General features: G+C 35.3%; 1 protein-coding gene across 1 annotated transcript in view; it reads right to left on the bottom strand.

Annotated features, from left to right (window-relative positions):
- Positions 1–18,463, bottom strand: part of LOC148943134 (ER degradation-enhancing alpha-mannosidase-like protein 3) — a 105,451-nt gene extending 86,988 nt beyond the window's left edge. The window contains exons 1-2 of the mRNA XM_089102097.1: positions 18,340–18,463; positions 8,429–8,575 (exon numbers count right to left, since the gene is read on the bottom strand). Of these exons, the coding sequence (XP_088958223.1) occupies positions 8,429–8,575; positions 18,340–18,431 (239 nt within the window). The 5' untranslated portion in view covers positions 18,432–18,463. The remainder of the gene's footprint in view (positions 1–8,428; positions 8,576–18,339) is intronic.
- Between the last annotated feature and the right edge of the window lie 1,363 nt (positions 18,464–19,826).

Below are 19,826 nucleotides of genomic sequence, written 5' to 3'. Positions count from 1 at the left end.
CACACTTGACAATTTTTTCTTATTCTAAATCTATAGAAACAGCCTCTATTTCTGACCGTTTAAGTTTTGATGTTAGTGTTGTCAGTCAAAAGCAATGACCTTGAGAAAAGCGGCACAGTCGGGGTATCCACCCCCAGGATAGGTTAGGTTAGGTTAAGGGGTCTTAACCTAACCCTGGGTAGGTGAGGTTACCTAACCTAACTAGGGTTAGCAGGTTAGGTTAGGTTAGGTTCGGTTAAGTGGTCGACCACGTACGCTTCACTTAGGTTAGCTTAGGTTAGGTGAGAGACAGGCAAAAAGTTAGGTGTATGATTAGGTTAGGTTAGATTAAGTTAGGTTAGGTTAAGTTAGGTTAGGCTAGGTTAGCCTACGTACGCGCGCGTACGTAGGCTAACCTAGCCTAACCTAACTTAACCTAACCTAACTTAATCTAACCTAACCTAATCATACACCTAACTTTTTGCCTGTCTCTCACCTAACCTAAGCTAACCTAAGTGAAGCGTACGTGGTCGACCACTTAACCGAACCTAACCTAACCTAACCTGCTAACCCTAGTTAGTTTAGGTAACCTAACCTAACCTGGGTTAGGTTAAGACCTCTTAACCTAACCTAACCTATCCTGGGGGGTGGATACCCCGACTGTGCCGCTTTTCTCAAGGTCATTGCTTTTGACTGACAACACTAACATCAAAACTTAATCGGTCAGAAATAGAGGCTGTTTCTCTAGATTTAGAATAAGAAAAAATTGTCAAGTGTGGGACTCGAACCCACGACCCCATATGGGGACCAGATCTTAAGTCTAGCGCCTTAACCACTCGGCCAACCTGACTTGTAAACAATTCTTGATCATATTAATATTGTAAGTCAGTTTCATTTTTAAAGTTCATACTTGATATAACTTTTTTCTCTTCTTTAAGAAAATTCAGAAACTCGTCTAAATTAACATTAAAAATGAAATAAAGATATGTCGACTGAGCATATTATATTAAAAATATTCTACAAAACGCTGGAGGGGTGTATTCCTGTCGACTTTTGGAGGATGTTTCCCCATTTTTCGATAATCAGGCAATTTTCTCAAGCTCTTTTCTCAAGGTCATAGCTTTTGACTGACAACACTAACATCAAAACTTAAAACGGTCAGAAATATATAGGCTGTTTCCAAAGATTTAGAATAAGAAAAAAATTGTAAAGTGTGGGACTCGAACCCACGACCCCATATGGGGACCAGATCCTAAGTCTAGCGCCTTAACCACTCGGCCAACCTGACTTGTAAACAATTCCTGATCATATTCATAATGTAATTCAGTTTCATTGGTAAAGTTCAGAATTGAGCTAACTTTTTTCTCTTCTTTAAGAAAATTCAGAACCTCGTCTAAATTAACCTTAAAAATGAAATAAAGCTATGTCGACTTTGCATATTTTATTCAACATATTCGACAAAACGCTGGAGGGGTGTATTCCTGTCGACTTTTGGAGGATGTTTCACCATTTTTCGATAATCAGGCAATTTTCTCAAGCTCTTTTCTCAAGGTCATAGCTTTTGACTGACAACACTCCACTAAAAAATTACACGTTCAGAAATATAGGCTGTTTCCACATATTTATAAAAAGAAAAAAAATTGTAAGGTTTGGGACTCTAACCAACTACCCCAGCGGGGGAACAGATCTTGAGTCTATTGCCTGAACCGCTCGGCCAACCTGACTTGTAAACACTTCCTGATCATATTCATATTGTAATTCAGTTTCTTTCTGTGTGTGTCGTCTCATAGTGTGTGTTGTCCCTGTGTGTTAGTCGTCTCTCTCTGTGTGTGTGTGTGTGTGCGCACGTAACCTCGTCTAATGTGAATTTCAACCATTCAGGCTGGTGGACTAAGACCCCTATTCTGAGCTAGTGAATTTCCACCATTCAGGCAGGTGGACTAAGACCCTAATTCTGAGCTAGTGAATTTCCACCATTCAGGTTGGTGGACTGAGACCCCAATATTGAGCTAGTGGATTTCCACCATTCGGGGGTGGTGGACTAAGACCCCAATTTCCCAACTCTTGCATTTCAACTAAATAAATTCAAAATGTACTTTGAAAAATCATGAAAATGTAACTGTGACAAGTTAAACCACGACCAAACTCTACTGAAATATTACAACTCTTGCATTTCAACGAAAGAAGTTCAAAATGAACTTTGAAAAATCAAGAAAATGTATCTGTGACAAGGTAAACCACGACCAAACACTAGTGAAATATTCCAACTCTTGCATTTCAATGAAAGAAATTCAAAATGAACTTTGGAAAATCATGAAAATGTAACTTTGACATGGTATACCATAACCATACACCACTGAAATATTCCAACTCTTGCATTTCAATGAAAGAAATTCAAAATTAACTTTGAAAAATCAAGAAAATGTAACTGTGATAAGGTATACCATAACCATACACAACTGAAATATTCCAACTCTTGCATTTCAATGAAAGAAATTCAAAATGAACTTTGAAAAATTAAGTTAATGTAACTGTGACAAGGTAAACCACGACCAAACACTACTGAAATATTCCAACTCTTTCATTTCAATGTAATAAATTCAAAATTAAATTTTAAAAATCAAGAAAATGTAACAGTGACAAGGTGAACCTCAACCAAACACTATTGAAATATTCCAACTCTTGCATTTCAACGAAAGAAATTCAAAATAAACTTTGAAAAATCAATAAAATGTAACTGTGACAAGGTATAACAAAACCATACACTACTGAAATATTCCAACTCTTGCATTTCATCGAAAGAAATTCAAAATGAACTTTGAAAAATTAAGGGAATGTAACTGTGACAAGGTAAACCGCAACCAAACACTACTGAAATATTCCAACTCTTGCATTTCAATGAAAGAAATTCAAAATGAACTTTGAAAAAATCAAGAAAATGTAACTGTGACATGGTAAACCACAATCAAACACTACTGAAATATTACAACTCTTTAATTTAAAAGAAATAAATTCAAATGAAATTTTAAAAAATAAAGAAAATGTAAGTGTGACAAGGTAAACCAAAAAAAAACACTACTGAAATATTCCAACTCTTGAATTTCAAAGAAAGAAATTCAAAATGAAATTTGAAAAATAAAGTTGGTGTAACTGTGACATGGTAAACCACGACACAACACAACTGAAATATTCCAACTCTTGCATTTCAAAGAAATAAATTCGAAATGATATTTGAAAAATAAAGAAAATGTAACTGTGATATGGTAAACCGTAACCAAACACTACTGAAATAGTCCAACTCTTGCATTTCAACGAAAGAAATTCAAAATGAACTTTGAAAAATCAAGAATATGTAACTGTGACAAGGTAAACCACGACCAAACACTACTGAAATATTCCAACTCTTGCATTTCAACGAAAGAAATTCAAAATGAACTTTGAAAAATTAAGGGAATGTAACTGTGACATGGTAAACTAGAATAACACACTACTGAAATATTCCAACTCTTGCATTTCAACGAAAGAAATTCAAAATGAAATTTGAAAAATAAATAAAATGTAACTGTGACATGGTAAACCACAACCAAACACTTCTGAAATATTACAACTCTTGTATTTCAATGAAAGAAATTCAAAATGAACTTTGAAAATCATGAAAATGTAACTGTGACAAGGTAACCCACAAGCAAACACTACTGAAATATTACAACTCTTGCATTTCAAAGAAAGAAATTCAAATGAACTTTGAAAAATCAAGAAAATGTAACTGTGACAAGGTAACCCACAAGCAAACACTACTGAAATATTTCAACTCTTGCATTTCAACGAAAGAAATTCAAAATGAACTTTGAAAAATCATGAAAATGTATCTATGACAAGGTAAACCACAACCAAACACTACTGAAATATTCCAACTCTTGCATTTCAACGAATGAAATTCAAAAAGAACTTTGAAGAATCAAGAAAATGTAACTGTGACAAGGTAAACCACAACAAAACACTACTGAAATATTCCAACTCTTGCATTTCAACGAAAGAAATTCAAAATGAAATTTGAAAAATCAATAAAATGTAAATGTGACAAGGTAAAACACAACATCACAATACTGAAATATTCAAACTCTTGCATTTCAATTAAAGAATTACAAATGAACTTTGAAAAATCAAGAAAATGTAACTGTGACAAGGTAAACCACAACCAAACACCACTGAAATATTCCAACTCTTGCATTTCAATGAAAAAAATTCAAAATAAACTTTGAAAAATCAGGAGAATGTAACTGTGACATGGTAAACCACAACCAAACACTAGTGAAATATTCCAACTCTTGCATTTCAACGAAAGAAATTCAAAATGAACTTTGAAAAATCATGAAAATGTAACTGTGACATGGTAAACCGCACCCAAACACTAATGAAATATTCCAACTATTTCATTTCAACGAAAGAAATTCAAATTAACTTTGAAAAATTAAGTGAATGTAACTGTGACAAGGTAAACCACTACCAAACACTACTTAAATATTCCAACTCTTGCATTTCAATGTAAGAAATTCAAAATGAACTTTGAAAAATCAAGAAAATGTAACTGTGACAAGGTGAACCGCAACCAAACACTAGTGAAATATTCCAACTCTTGCATTTCAACGAAAGAAATTCAAAATGAACTTTGAAAAATTAAGGGAATGTAAATGTTACATGGTAAACCACAACCAAACACTAGTGAAATATTCCAACTCTTGAATTTAATCGAAAGAAATTCAAAATGAACTTTGAAAAATTAAGTGAATGTAACTGTGACAAGGTAAACCGCTACCAAACACTACTGAAATATACCAACTCTTGCATTTCAACTAAATAAATTCAAATGAACTTTGAAAAATATAGAAAATGTAACTGTGACAAGGTAAACCACGACCAAACACTACTGAAATATTCCAACTCTTGCATTTCAATGAAAGAAATTCAAAATGAACTTTGAAAAATCAAGAAAATGTAACTGTGACAAGGTAAACCCCAACCAAACACTACTGAAATATTCCAACTCGTGCATTTCAACGAAAGAAATTCAAAATGAACTATCAAAAATAAAGGGAATGTAACTGTGACATGGTAAACTACAACATCACACTACTGAAATATTCCAACTCTTTAATTTCAACTAAATAAATTCAAAATGAAATTTGAAAAATTAAGGTAATTTTACTTTGACATGGGACACTACAACATAACACTAATGAAATATGAAATCTCTTTATTTTAAATAAAAAAATTCAAAATGAACTTTGAAAAATCAAGAAAATGTAACTGTGACATGGTAAACCGCAATCAAACACTACTGAAATATTCCAACTCGTGCATTTCAACTAAAGAAATTCAAAATGTACTATCAAAAATTAAGTTAATGTAACTGTGACAGGGTAACCCACAAGCAAACACTACTGAAATATTTCAACTCTTGCATTTCAACGAAAGAAATTCAAAATGAACTTTGAAAAATTAAGGGAATGTAACTGTGACAAGGTAAACTACAACAACACACTACTGAAATAATCCAACTCTTGCATTTCAACGAAAGAAATTCAAAATGAACTTTGAAAAATCAAGAAAATGTAACTGTGACAAGGTAAACCACAACCAAACACTACTGAAATATTCCAACTCTTGCATTTCAATGAAAGAAATTCAAAATGAACTTTGAAAAAATCAGACCTTTGGAGGGGGAGGGGCTGGGGGGCAGGGGGTCGTTCTGTGTCTCAATGCACAAAAAAGTATAAAAAATGATGAGGGAATGGGGGGGGGGAGGAGGAGGTAGAAGGAGGAGGAGGAGGAGGAGGAAGGAGGTGGGAGGAGGAGGAGGGAGGAGGAGGAGGAGGAGGAGGTGGGAGGAGGTGGGAGGAGGAGGAGGTGGGAGGAGGAGGTGGGAGGAGGAGGAGGGAGGAGGTGGGAGGAGGAGGAGGAGGAGGTGGGAGGAGGAGGAGGAGGAGGAGGGAGGATGAGGAGGAGGGAGGAGGAGGAGGTGGGAGGAGGAGGAGGAGGGGGGCCGGGGGAGGGCCTTTGGGGCACAGGGAGGGCCTTTGGGGGTTCGGGGATGGCATTTGGGGGTCTGGGTGGGTCTTTGGGGGGCACCGGTGGTCCTTTGGGAACCCGAGGGACCTTTGAGGACCGGGGGAGGGCCTCTGGGGTCCGGGGGGCCCTTTGGGGGTCCGGGGGCCCTTTGAGGACCAGAGGAGGGCCTTTGAGGGTCTGCGGCGGGCGTTTGGGGGGCTGGGGCTCTATGGGAGCTTGGGGGATCTTTGAGTACCGTGGGCTTCCTTCGGGGTGGTGGTGGGGGATCAGACCCCTGTGGGGTTGGGTTCGAGGACCTCACAACACTGTTCAAATGGAACTTGTGTATTATAACGGCCACAGAGTTTCACCCTCAAATTCTCTTCTAAAACCTTTCCTAAAATCTTCTTTCAAAATGTCTCTAACTGTTTCGCCGAAATAATCCCATAAAATGGATAAAACCGTTTCGCCCAAATAATCCCTAAACGTAATTTCAGCGTGTTCCTTTTGTATGGCATCTATGCGCTAACTCATTTCAAATTTCTAGGAAACCCTTTCCTACGTTAATCTCTTCACCTCATAAATGTTCCTAGCTAAACTTTTAGGGTTTCGTTAGAATATCAATTTATCTCTCCGACTTAAAGCTCCGTGAAGCCGTATTTAAAAATAGAATTTCTATCTCTTTAGACTCCCGCATAATTCCACGATAACAAGTGATGTCAATTATAATTCCTGACACTAAAGATCAATGAAGCCCTATTTGAAAATAGAATATTAATTTTTCTCTCTGATCTAAAGAACGTTTATCCCTCAGACCTAAGATTAAAGAAGCCTTAATGTTTCTTAATTCTCCCCTTCGTGAATCAATAATTTCCCCTAGCGATTATGTAAATCAAATTCACAGGTGCTACTCGTGACAGGCCTAAAGATTAAAGAAGCCTTAATGCTTCCTAATTCCCTCTTCGTGAATCAATAATTTCCCCTAGCGATTATGTAAATCATGTTCACAGGTGCTATTTCTCAGGTTAAGCTAACCAAACAACAATGAAGCCATGTTTGTTTCTTAATTCCCCCCTTCCTCAGACCTAAGATTAAAGAAGCCTTAATGTTTCCTAATTCCCTCTTCGTGAATCAATAATTTCCCCTAGCGATTATGTAAATCAAGTTCACAGGTGCTACTCGTGACTACACCACGTGGTTTATGGTTTTCCAAGTGAGACTGAAAAAACAGTTTATATTCGCAATTGAATAAAAATGAATTTTGTCGCATTTATGAAATTCTCACTTGAAAAAACATGAATTTTGTCACCTTTATGTAATTATAACGTGAAATTACATGTTTTTTTTGCAATTTATTAAATTATCACTTGATAATCAATGAATTTTTTGAAATTTATGTCTGTTTTTATGGTTTTTCAAGTGAGAATTACATAAATGTGACAAAATTCATGGTTTTTCAAGTGAGAATTACCATAAATGCAACAAAATTCATGGTTTTTCAAGTGAGAATTTCAACTGTTTTTTCATTCTCACTGAGAAAACCATAAACCACGTGGTACTCGTGGGATCAATAGGGGCCATTCTACTCATGTCTAACCTCCCCCTCCTACAAACATAACAGCATACTAACTGAAGGGGTTGAAAGGAGTGATGCCAAATACATCAGAGGTTAACAAAATATGCCATATAACAAAGGACAGGAGCACCTAAAACTCCCCAAACTTGTCTTCAAACTTCCCCTTCAAAACTTCCCCTAAAACTTCCCCAAACTTGTCTTCAGACATCATCATAGTGATATGCTGCTGACATACAACTATACAACCCAATCAGCCAATACCCTCTTATTCTTCATGTAGGTCAACATTATACGAAAGGACGCTTGCAGAGGCTTTCCAAACAGATAGAGAGGACTAATATAGGCTATCCCAGAATTTGTCCGCACAGTATATTGTCAATAACTTGAACATGCTGCAAGACAAAATACTGATCTTACCCACTACTGTGTCCTTCGAGTTTTGACAGATGGTGGAACAATAAGAATGGAAGTATTAGTGGGACAGCCTGTCCTGTTGGGCATTGGGTCAGTATCACAGTGACCAGTGACTCTCCAATACTAACCACCATTAACAAAGAACAAAACAGATCCAGCACGGACCTTAATTTGCTCCAAAACCCTTTATATATTTATATATATATATATATATATATATATATATATATATATATATATATATATATATATATATATATATTGCTTCCCTATGCAAACAAAAGCATCAATAGTTTATCAATATATGAATCATACTAGACAAAAATTAACACTTCAACTTCCATGAATAGTTTATATACTTTGTTTTATGTATCATCATAAATAGAATAAACTAAAAATAGAAATCCTTACTTTCCCAGAGCCTCGTCTATGTCTCCTCTGGATGTCTCTGATCCTCTCCACCTCCCTTTACAACTTAAAGGCATCAGTTCGTCGGCTGGGAAGGCATTGTTCATGTAGCTGTTGAAACCATGGTAAAACATCTCAAGTACCTCTTTTCTAAAATAGAAACAGATTCAGAGCCTGAACTATGCCCTAACCTTTTAAATTATCTACCTCCTATCCCTTCCTTCTTTAAAGGGCACTTACCCTGTACAAACTTTACGTTACACAACCAAAGACTGCAAAAATAAATCTGCAGCACAAATAAAATCCCAGGGAAGTGTACTGAGTCTCATACCCTTGTTAAATCATGATTTATTTATAATCAAAATGTGTTTTCCAAACCTAAATTCAAAGAAAAGTAGACTCAAGGCAAAATAACAAAAAAAAAATCATTAAAGCAGACAGTCAGGAGCCAAATTTTTAAGCGGAGAGGGGGTAGATTTTACCAATTTTCTGGTTCTTCTTCTTCTATTTAACAGCAGGCGGGCTTTTCAGTATTTCTTGTTCTTGTCACAAGTATATTTGTTCAGTGGTTCTTGTCACAAGTTAGTTTTTTCTTCTTCTTCTTGTTTGGATTAATATAGTAATGCTTTCACATAATTTTATCACCCCAGAATCAAATTCTGAGCCCTGCAGTGTGTTTCTACAGCTAGGCTCAAACTCAGGGTCCTGCATTACAAAGAGAGTGATATGAAGAGAGTTTGTATGGCCAACCACCTTCCAATCTCTCATTTAGTGCATGGGAAGAATATTATAAGGACACTTTCTCAGACCTTCAGTCAGTGCAAATTTTCTGATTGTGTTATTCACAACTGCCTGCTCAATTCACGCAATCACATATCCATGCTGTTAAAATTCCAAGCATCCAACAAGCTTAACTGAAGTTGAAACACTCATCTTCACCTGACAGTGAAGGTCTTTGCTCTGAACACCTTGTTAGAGCACCAAATGAACTTCATTGTCACCTCCAGTTGATTTTTCAAAAGATTTTATGCAATCGAATCATCCCAAATGGTTTTCTAGTTGGCCATATAACATCTGTGCTACAGTATGATAAATCTGAAGATTTTTGTGAATCACATAGGCCAATCACAGTTGCTTGTAATGTGAGCAAAGTGTTCAAGTATGTAATATTGCCCATTACCTCTGTTGAAGATTGCAGTGCAAATCAAATCGGTTTCTTGAAAGGTCTTGGTTACTTCAAAGGTTTTCGATTCTGTGAATCATCATCAAGCAATTGCCTCTTAGATAAAAGAGGGAATTAATAAAAGTGTGTGTGTTATGTTACTTTACTGCTGCTCTAATTCTGTTCTTTTTGCTAAATGGGATCCGATACCGAGTGTTCTGATTGAAATAAAAAGTGGGATCTGCCGAGGGACTTTTACCCAGTATATTTAAGTAAGCTGTTGTTGATATTCTTGATGGTAAAAAGTCGGTAAAAACCCACTTTCTTTCTTAACAGCGTTGAAATAACGTATCTCACAAATGCTGACAATGTATTGCTGATTAGTAGAACGCGCAAAGTTCTACAATTGAATCTTGATAGGCTCTTGCATAGCTTTCCTAGTATTGGTCTGTGAATTTTTACCATTTAACTGTGGTTATCCAGTTTCTCTTTCTATTGGTACTTCTGCTATTTCTTGGGTAAAATTTTACTTTAGCTACTTTTGGCTATCATGGAAAGGGGTTGGGCTGGGAAAAAGAAACTTTCAGGAATGGGTCTACAGGCTAAAGTATGTCGCGGGAAGGTATTTTGAAGTACCTACTGCCACTCCTTCTTGCTCTAGAGGGTCCTGACCTTTCATGACCTTTAAAAATCTGTGTGTTATAAAAGTGAAACCTTGCAAAATATATCTTCTGCTTAAATGAAGTACAACAAAATTATTTTCAGCTTCATAATTTTTCTCAATGCCAATTTATAAGGTTCTAAAAAGATATGCAAATACATTTCCTAAATTTTGAAATAAAAACATTGATATGACTTAATCTTCTACTCAAATAACAGGAATTGCATTTTCAGAACGAAAGCCAGAGAAAAAGAAACTGATAGCTGAAAATTAAGGTAAAAATGTTGTTTTGTTAAAATTTCAATAAGTAGGCTACAGACCTGTCATGTAGGCAAATTTCAGGACCCTCTAGAGGGAGAAAGAGTGGAAGTAGGTACTTCAAAATACCTTCCCGGGACATACTTTAGCCTGCAGACCCATCCCTGAAAGTGTCATTTTCCTAACCTAACCCCTTTCCAAGATAGCCAGAAGCAGCTAAAGTAGAATTTTACCATTTCTTGCATTGATTGATTTGTGTATCTAGGAGCACAGTTTGCTTGTACATTACATCAGACAAGAGAGGCAATATGTTGTCAAATGATCAAAAGTTTCCAGTCTACCTACGGTTTGAGTGTACGAAATTGGGGTAGATTTTGCCGGAAAGATCTTGGGAAAGATTTTTTTGTCTTGTGTTGCACCCCACATTATGTGTCTGTCAGGAGTGTTCCTTCTCCTGACAGGAAGAGATATGTTGCGTCTTAGAAAAAAATATTTTAAGCTTTGTAAATATTTCCTATATCTTCCTTCTAGGCACATAATTCAAAATAATTCAGAATTACTATGCCTGGGATCATTTCCATCATTTAGATAGTATTGAGCTCCACGCTAAGCATAAATCAGCATCAGTAAAGTCACATCTTGTGCCTCTTTTTTGTGAATAGTGTTTCAAGTAATTTCTACTGTCTAATTTTTTCTTATTTCTTATATACTCCACTTCTTACTTGGTGTTTTTATGATTGGTTTGTAAATAAAAAAAAAAAAAAAAGCTGAGATCAAAACCATTGCACCACTACACAACACTAGATAATTTCATCAATAATTAGCACAATGTCAGTGTCTCTCCTACCTTATAATTTTGAAAAATTTGCTTCTTCTACTGTTGGAGCATAAGAAGCTCTTGCACAACTAATTTATTACCTAGCAAGGGTGCACTAAACAGTATTGGATAGTAAATCCTTGGATTTTACCAGAGAAAACTGGTTGATTTTAACTTATTGTGCTTTTTGGAATTTCTAAAAGATCTACATTGAAGATAATCTATGTGTATTATCAGGATCTATGATTTCTATACGATCTAGGCCTTTCATGGAAGCAGTTTTGTTATTCTAGAAAGTCTTTTAAACATATCATTTGTTTAGCTAAGTAGACTTCAGTATACTGGCACCAGAGAACAGGAGTTGTTGCAGATAACATCAATCAGGTCTTTCAGTACTATGATTATGAGGACACCATACAGTTCCTTCAGCACAGAATAATTTCTTGCTATCTAACAAGTTGGCTTAAGGTACCATCTCTGAAAAATGCTTGTTCAATTTGACAAGACTTACAGCCAATTGGCACTTCATCTTATTCCAGTGATGACCAACAGCCTTTTCAAATTTTGATTAACCCTTCATGGCCCAAGGGTGGGGGGGAGGTACAACTGTACCCCAGGGTGTAATTTTTTTTATTTTTTGTACTTTTTTTTTATATAAGCACAATTCCTTTTTTAAGACTTTATTTATTTATAATTACGCACAGGATACATATAGTTATAATCTATACTGGTCCTTAGGCTGCTCCCAGCAGACATAGGGAAATATGGGTTCCAGTCCTTATAGGCCAGTATAAAAGGTGTATCATCATTTACATAGTAGACATATCTAACAGAATTTAGCCTTCAAACATGGTATTTAGCCTAAGAACTGTAAAAAACAAATGGGGAACAGTTGTACCCCATATACCCATGGGCTTAAGCAGCATATGTTTGACCTTGGGTTTTGAAAGGTAAAAAACGAAGTGTCATGTAGGCTAAACAAAGCAGCAGAGTTAATTTATGCTTTAAGGGGAGTGAGGGGAGGGGGCTCTGGCTCACTTCCTAGGTCCATGCCAAATCTATACCTAAAATGCATCCTTAGGAGTTTGATATTATTTCACTGTTTCCCTGTTTGATATTGTTCTAGTCAAACAGCATCATGTTAGTGCCAACAAAAGCTGAAAACAACATTGGCATACATTTATTTTGGGGAGAGATTTTTTTGGTAGGCAGTTATTGGAAAAAACACAACAAATCGACATTGTATGTAAAGTATTAAAAATGCTTCAAGGCGTTTACCCCCCCCCCCCTCCAAGGAAAATACCCCCCATGGAAAATGAGGCTTTACAAACTTGAGAATTTTATTTGAGTTTTAATTTTTATTTCTGTAGGGGGAAGAAATTTTGGTACTTTGTATTATGCACCACTCACTCAACTTTATGCTGTGTAAAATTCGAGAACACGCCAGTTTTTTCGTTAAAAAAAACTGCCAATTTTTTTGTTAAAAATAATAGTTAACCAAATTCCCAAATACCTTGCTATTCTTCTGTAATTTCTTAATGGCCATACCTAGAAAGAATTGTTTTCTGACTTCAAACTGTCCAAATACCCCCCCCCCCTTTAATGCAAAGATATTTCCAAAATTATATATTTCCAATATATTCTGTCACTTGTCTTTGTCTTGTCTCATGATAAGCTGAAAAAAAAACTAATAAAGAAACTGGTTTGTTCTCGAGTTTTAGACAGTATAAACTTGAGTGAGTTGCCCATAATACATAAGTACCAAAACTATTTTCCCCTATAGAAATTAAAAAATAAAACTCAAATAAAATTCTCAAATTTGGAAAGCCTTCTTTTCCATGGGAGAATGGGGGGGGGGGGATTTACCGGTAGAGTAAAGTATTTGGACAGTTCAAAGTCAGAAAATAATTCTTTCTAGGTGAATAGTCTCTATAAATTACAGCAGAATAGCGAGGTATCTGGAAATTTTGTTAACTAAAAAAAAAAAAAAATCTCAGTATAAAGTAGGCTAAATGTAATGTTTCATTTAAGTGGGTTTTTTTTCAATTGTTAAGTGTTTTTTTTTTTTTTTTTTTTCAATGACTGTTTTTCCAAGTATCAAGTACTATAATAAGGTTAATGTAGTGTTTCATGATGATCACTGAAAAAAGTTTATGTTATTTGTGCCTTTCATTTATGTTATGTTACTTAGTTCATGACTGTATTTTTTATTTTAAAATTCACTTCTCTGTCTATCTATCAAATTGAGTAAAAAAACGAGTTTTTTTTTAACTGAAAGTAAGGACTGACATTAAAACTTAAAACAAACAGAAATTATTCCATATGTGAAATCGGCTGTCCCCTCCTCAACACCTCGATGCTAAAGTTTTTTATTATTTTAAAATATGAAGTTGTGAGATAGAGTCAAACTTTAGCATAAAGAGCGAGGTGTTGATGAGGGGAAAGCCCCTTTCATATACAGAATAATTTCTGTTTTTTTAAGATTTAATGCTGCTCTTTACTTTCAGTTAGTCAATTTTTATATTCAGTTTTTAGTCAATTTCTGAACATTTTTGACTTAATGCAGCTTTGATCTTGGCTCACTGTACATGAATAATTAAAACAAAATTTGCATTTTGATTTTACTTTCTTTTTTTTTTGGCTAGTTGGCATTCTTGAAATTTTGATCTGACTTAAGTTTCGAGTTAACTTACATAACGAATTTTCTTACATAAATTTTCATTACATATATTAGGGGATTCACCCCCTAGTCAATACCTTGTTCTTTACGCTAAAGTTCAAATTTTGTTCCAATTCCTTAAGAATGACCCCTTAATCACAAAGGCAGTTGATAAGAATTAATAGCTCTGATGAAAGTACAAAAAAACTTTAATGTGAAGAGTGAGGTAATTACTAGGGGGCGAACCCAATCATATACATAATAATTTCTGTTGGTTTTAAGTTTTAATGTTGCTCCTTACTTTCAGACGAAAAAATTGTTTGTTTTCTTTATTTAATTTCTGATCGTTTTTTTTTAATAATGCTGGGAAATCTGGCGCCCCCTTCATAGCAATGTCCCTTCCCCCATGGAAAGATCCTCCAATGTAACACCCAACCCATATCCCCCCCCCGGAAAAGTTCTGTATACTTCCCAATAATCAATACTATATGTAAACATTGGGCAAAGTTCATAACTTGCAAACCTTCCCCTGGAGACTGTGGGGGATTAAGTCATCCTCAAAGACATAGTTATTGTAATTTTCGACCATGTTGAACAAAATGGCTATCTCAACATTTTGATTGGGTGACTTTGGGAAAAAATTAGCGTGGGAGGGAGCCTAGTTGCCCTCCATTATTTTGGTCACTGAAAAAGGGCACTAGAACTTTTAATTCCCGTTTGAATGAACCCTCCCGCGATTTTCTAGGACCACTAGGTCAATACAATCATGCCTAGAAAAAAAAAAATCCCAGTGTAAAACACATATCTGTGATCTTTCTTATGACAAAAAATACAAAATTCCACATTTATGCAGATAAGAGCTTGAAAATTGTATAGTAAGGTTCTCTGATATGCAAAATCTGATGGTGTGATTTTCATTCAAGTTCTATGCCTTTTAGGGGGTTTCCCTCTTATTTTTTGAAAATAAGGCAAATCTTCTCAGGTGCGTAACTTTTGATGGGTAAGACTAAACTTGATGAAACTTATATACATAAAATCAGCATAAAAATCTGATTCTTTTGATGTATGTATTGGTATCAAAATTCCTGTTTTTAGAGTTTCGTTTACTATTGAGTTGGGTTGCTCCTTACTTACAGTTCATTGCCACAAACTGTTTGATATGCAGACTACTTGTACCAAACACTAATGCATCCAGACCCGCTATATTTTACTCCCCCCCCCCCTAATATGCAAATCTATAGCCCAAATTTATTTCTAAACTAACAAAGAAACTGACAAAAAAACTGGTGAGTTCTCAAATTTTACAGTGTAAACTTGAGTGAGTGGTGCATAATACACAAGTGCCAAAATTCCTTCCCCCTATGGAAAAAAATAAATAAAACTCAAATAAAATTCTCAAATTTGGAAAGCCTTATTTTCTATGGGGGGAGGGGGGTAAATGCAAGCCACCATTAAAAATATAGGGAACATCTCAGGATTTTACATCACTTAGCAGCACTTAATTGGTCCATACTGGTTCTACTACTACTAACAGCTCAGAGCAGGATCAAGTCATCTAAGGCCAATGCAGCTGCATATGCCCTTCCTTCACCCCAATCTGTTCATTACTTCCCTTTTTACCCCCCCCCCCCCCTGCCATGAAGTCCTAATTTTCTTCAAATCATTTCCAATGACATCTTCCCACCCCACTGGAATTGCAAATGACCTGCTTTTCATGGGGCACCTACATGGGTGTAAAAAAAAGCACAATCTTTGAGAATCTGTCATCTTTTATCTATAAGATATGGCCTATCTATCTTAACCTTTCTCTCAACGTAGCTCAAGAAAGTACAATGAAGCCAAATACTAAAACAAATACTTAAACTACCCTTAGACAAATCCTCTGAAAAATATTTAATAAATACTGCATAGCTTTTTGAAACACTTATGTTTCAGAATCAAACTTCACTAATGTCATTGCCATGATTTCAAAATTCTAATTTTAGTTTTCAGACTTATCTTCCAATCCTTCCAAACTATTCTCAACTGCAAAAAAAAAGAGAAAAAAAATCTGTATAATAGCTATTTTATTTTCTACACCTTCCCTGCATCCACCATTTTTAGTAATAATATGACCCAGGTAATTGAAGCTATCAACTTTCTTGTTACCTAACATCACCTCCTTACCCTTATTTATTCCTAATGTAAGCAACTTACTTCTTAACATTGATTTTCAAGCACTTTCTTACACCTTGATTTCTCAAAACCTCTAGGAATTTTTCCATTTTGCTAACATTTTCATCTAGCAGCCACAAACAATCTGCATAACCAAAGTGTCAGAGAGTTTTATGTTCCAATTTGACACCATGTTCTCCAATATCCTTGGTAATGTTTGTTACAATAACTTCTATCAAAACAATCCATATAAATAGGGATAGGACACAACCTTGCTTAACTCCTTATTCTATAAGAAATCTACTAATAACCTCACTTAACCTCAGCAACATCATCATAACATTACAGTGTTAACCTAGTATACCATACAAGAATAGGACTTTCATTAAAGCTTTTCTATCAGCTAAATCATTTCCCTTTTTTTATCTATAAAACTTGGACTTAAAGGGATTAAACAAATCAGACACTCCTTGATTATTAATCTAAGAGTGAAAGTTGGGTCAATCCATCCTGTTCTCTTCTTAGAACCACACTGTTGTTCTCTTGAAACTCTATAAGCTTCTCTTGGTCTAACCAGTATCATCATGCTGAGCAAATTTCTTCCTATCAAAACAAGCTGGTGTCTCTGTGGAATCACATTCACTCTTATCACTTTTCCCACAATGGGTATAATTAAAAACTAGCAGACCATAGCAACAATACTGTATAAAGAAACTTTGAATTACACAGGTAGCCTACTTATAGCTTCCCAGGCATCACATGGATAGAGTCCTTATGTACTTGTACTTACAAATAGAAGTAAAGGCACAAATCTATTTACAGAGTAACATCACAATCTGAATCTCTACCAGATTGTTAACCAACCAACTAGAAATAAACTTTTCCAAAGACTGAATCTACTCAACCTAGTGTTCCTATGGGACAAAGAATGTAAATCATCTATCCACTTTAGGAAAGAGCAACCCCTTAATCCTAGAAGTAAAGCTGTCACTTTGTAAAATAAAAAATGATTACATAAATAAAGCTTATGTAGATTACTGGGTGATAAGAAATGAGCTATTTGTGGACTAACCTAATAGATAAGCTACTTCTAGTTCAGAAAAAGCACACATCAGTGAAACCTATGGCAGAGCCCAAAATAATAACTTTCATGACCAATATGCAAGGAATAGGCAGTACTGGAGAACAGATGGCAGTACTGATGGCAGATGGAGAAAAATGGCAGTACTGGAGGCAGTACAATAAAGGAGGGAAAGAGGAGAATTATCAAAAATTTGCTAAAGCTTGAAGTAAACAAAACAAAAATACAAGTTTTGAGTCCAAGCTAGCTGATAACAGTAAGAAAGACCCAAAGAACATTTGGAAGTATCTAGTAAAGACCACAGCAGGTGATCAGTAAAGATAGGCCTACTCTGTATGGATGTGGCAGGGAGGTAACTAGCTTGAACAATATTTGGTAAAGTTCTACCAAATCATATTAGGCCTATTGAGCTAGGACTAAAGTGAATACACCATTTGATGCCTTTTTTTATGCTGATTATGAATATATTTATCATTTCTATCAGAAAAGAATTTCAGCCCTCCCCCCCCCCTATATATGCCAACTCAGGGTTAGGTTTGGTATATATAGGGGGGGGGGGCTGAAATTCATTTCTGATAGAAATGATTATTATATTTGTAATCAGCATAAAAAAAGGCATCAAATGGTGTATTCACTTTAGGCTATTCCTAACTGAATAATATGATTTGGTAGAACTTTACCCAATATTTGCTGAACTTCCCAATAAACAATTTGTTGATCAACAATTGCAATTTCCTTATACAATTGCTTAAGCTGAACAGCAATCTCTGTTTTCCTTATGGGAAATTTTCAAAATTAATATAGAAACTGTATATTTGCTATTAAAAAAAAAACTGAAAACATAGTAAATAATTTGGGTGCAGAATTTGTTCAATAACATTCTTTTCCTCTAAGTCAACTAGGCCTACTTTCCAAGATAGGCTAGCCTAGTAGACTATTTAGCTATAGTGTATTCTAACTCATGAGCGAAGCCCTGGGTAGCACTTTACAATTCAAACATATGTTTGAGTATATCAAATAGTCAATTTGGGTCCATATAAAAGAGTTCAATTCAGAGGTCAAGATTCTTTTCCCTTTAATAGGCCTAGGCTATTCTGGTATAAAAAAAGGAGGTATACAAACTTCAGTTCTATTTTGTTGATTTCTAATGCATTTCCAGTACACAACAATACAATCCACACCAGGTAAGGATAAAAGGGATTCCATCTCAACATATCACTTTCAAGAAGATTTCTAAATGTTGATATTTTCTATAGGCAAGAAATATCGGGTCGGGATTAGAGCAAAGACAGTTAAAATTCTAAAGATGGCATCTATTTTACAGACTGCGCTTAAAGTTGTAGTATCAACCCTTTTCTAGTTCACATTCGTCCTGGGATTAATGATGCATCTCACTATTCCTTACGACCATCACTGGTTCCGTACAAGAGCATATTCAGAAAAGTTTCCGGTCAGAGGGGGGGGGGGGCAAATAACAGAATAGCAGTGGTGGGTAAGGGCAAGACAATATATTTTCTTTGGAGTAAGTTCATTTTTCAATACAGTTAGAAAAAAAAAATGAAATAAAAAGAGTAACTAAGTTTGCTTGCAAAATTAAACGAAACTCAGCATTGAAATGGCGAGGATTCCGGGTAAAGAGATTAGTCCATTTAATCAATAATATATTTAACTATTAAGCATTTAATCTTAACCCAGTATATTCTAACCCTACAGTAAAAGTAAATCGGGCTCAAACCTATATTAAGGAAAGATTTATTGCCTCCAGTGATTACGACAGTAGTAGACTAGTCTATATGCAATTTCCTAAGCCTTAGAATAAGCTACAGAAGAAGTAGATATAGGAAATTAAAAATGACTTCTAGTGGGATATTTAGGCTCTGATTTCATTTTTGGAATCTTCGTTTATCTTTCTTGGATTAACAGATCTCTAAGATTTCAAAAGCCCCTAAAGTGGCGTTTTGCCAAGATCGTCACATTTATAAGGCCCTGTATTCAAAAGTCACCCTGCGTGCATCGATACAACGTTTTGATTTTATATGGCCATGTAAAATATAACTTTTTATTAACAGGACACTTCTCCCCTGTGAATTGAGATCAGTTACATCTTCAGACATTTGGAAAAAATATATATAATAGTGAAAGATAAACTAAATGTGAACTGACAATTCAGCTGTCAAATTGACCATCTTTCTTTTGGTACTCAAATTCTACTGAATAAAATGAATAGGTTAAAATAAAATTGTTGATCATAAGATAATCTTATCAAATAGTCCGATATAAAAAACTGCAAGCATGGGGTAACTCGGGCCATTATTCCCCAGAACTAAAAACGCAATTTTTATGACAATTGACACATAAACAGAATTGGCTTTTTTTGCTGATTCTAAATATACAAAATTCGTTTAGTTGATTGTTACCCACCAAAAGCTACAAATCTACCGTCCCTTAACAAGGCAATCGGTCTTAATGCAAATTGCTCTATTAAATTCATAGTATAAGAGAACCTTACCGTAGAGGTTTCAAGCGCCAATCGACAAAATGTGGAATTTATATATATTTTTTTCCAAAAGAAAGATTTTGGATGAACTTTTATTTTGTTTTGTTTTATT

The sequence above is a fragment of the Artemia sp. Qi Xiang Cuo genome, chromosome 16 (genome assembly GCF_049724085.1).
Source record: "Artemia sp. Qi Xiang Cuo chromosome 16, ASM4972408v1, whole genome shotgun sequence".
Lineage (NCBI taxonomy): Eukaryota > Metazoa > Arthropoda > Branchiopoda > Anostraca > Artemiidae > Artemia > Artemia sp. Qi Xiang Cuo.
This window is presented reverse-complemented; position numbering and strand designations above follow the sequence as displayed.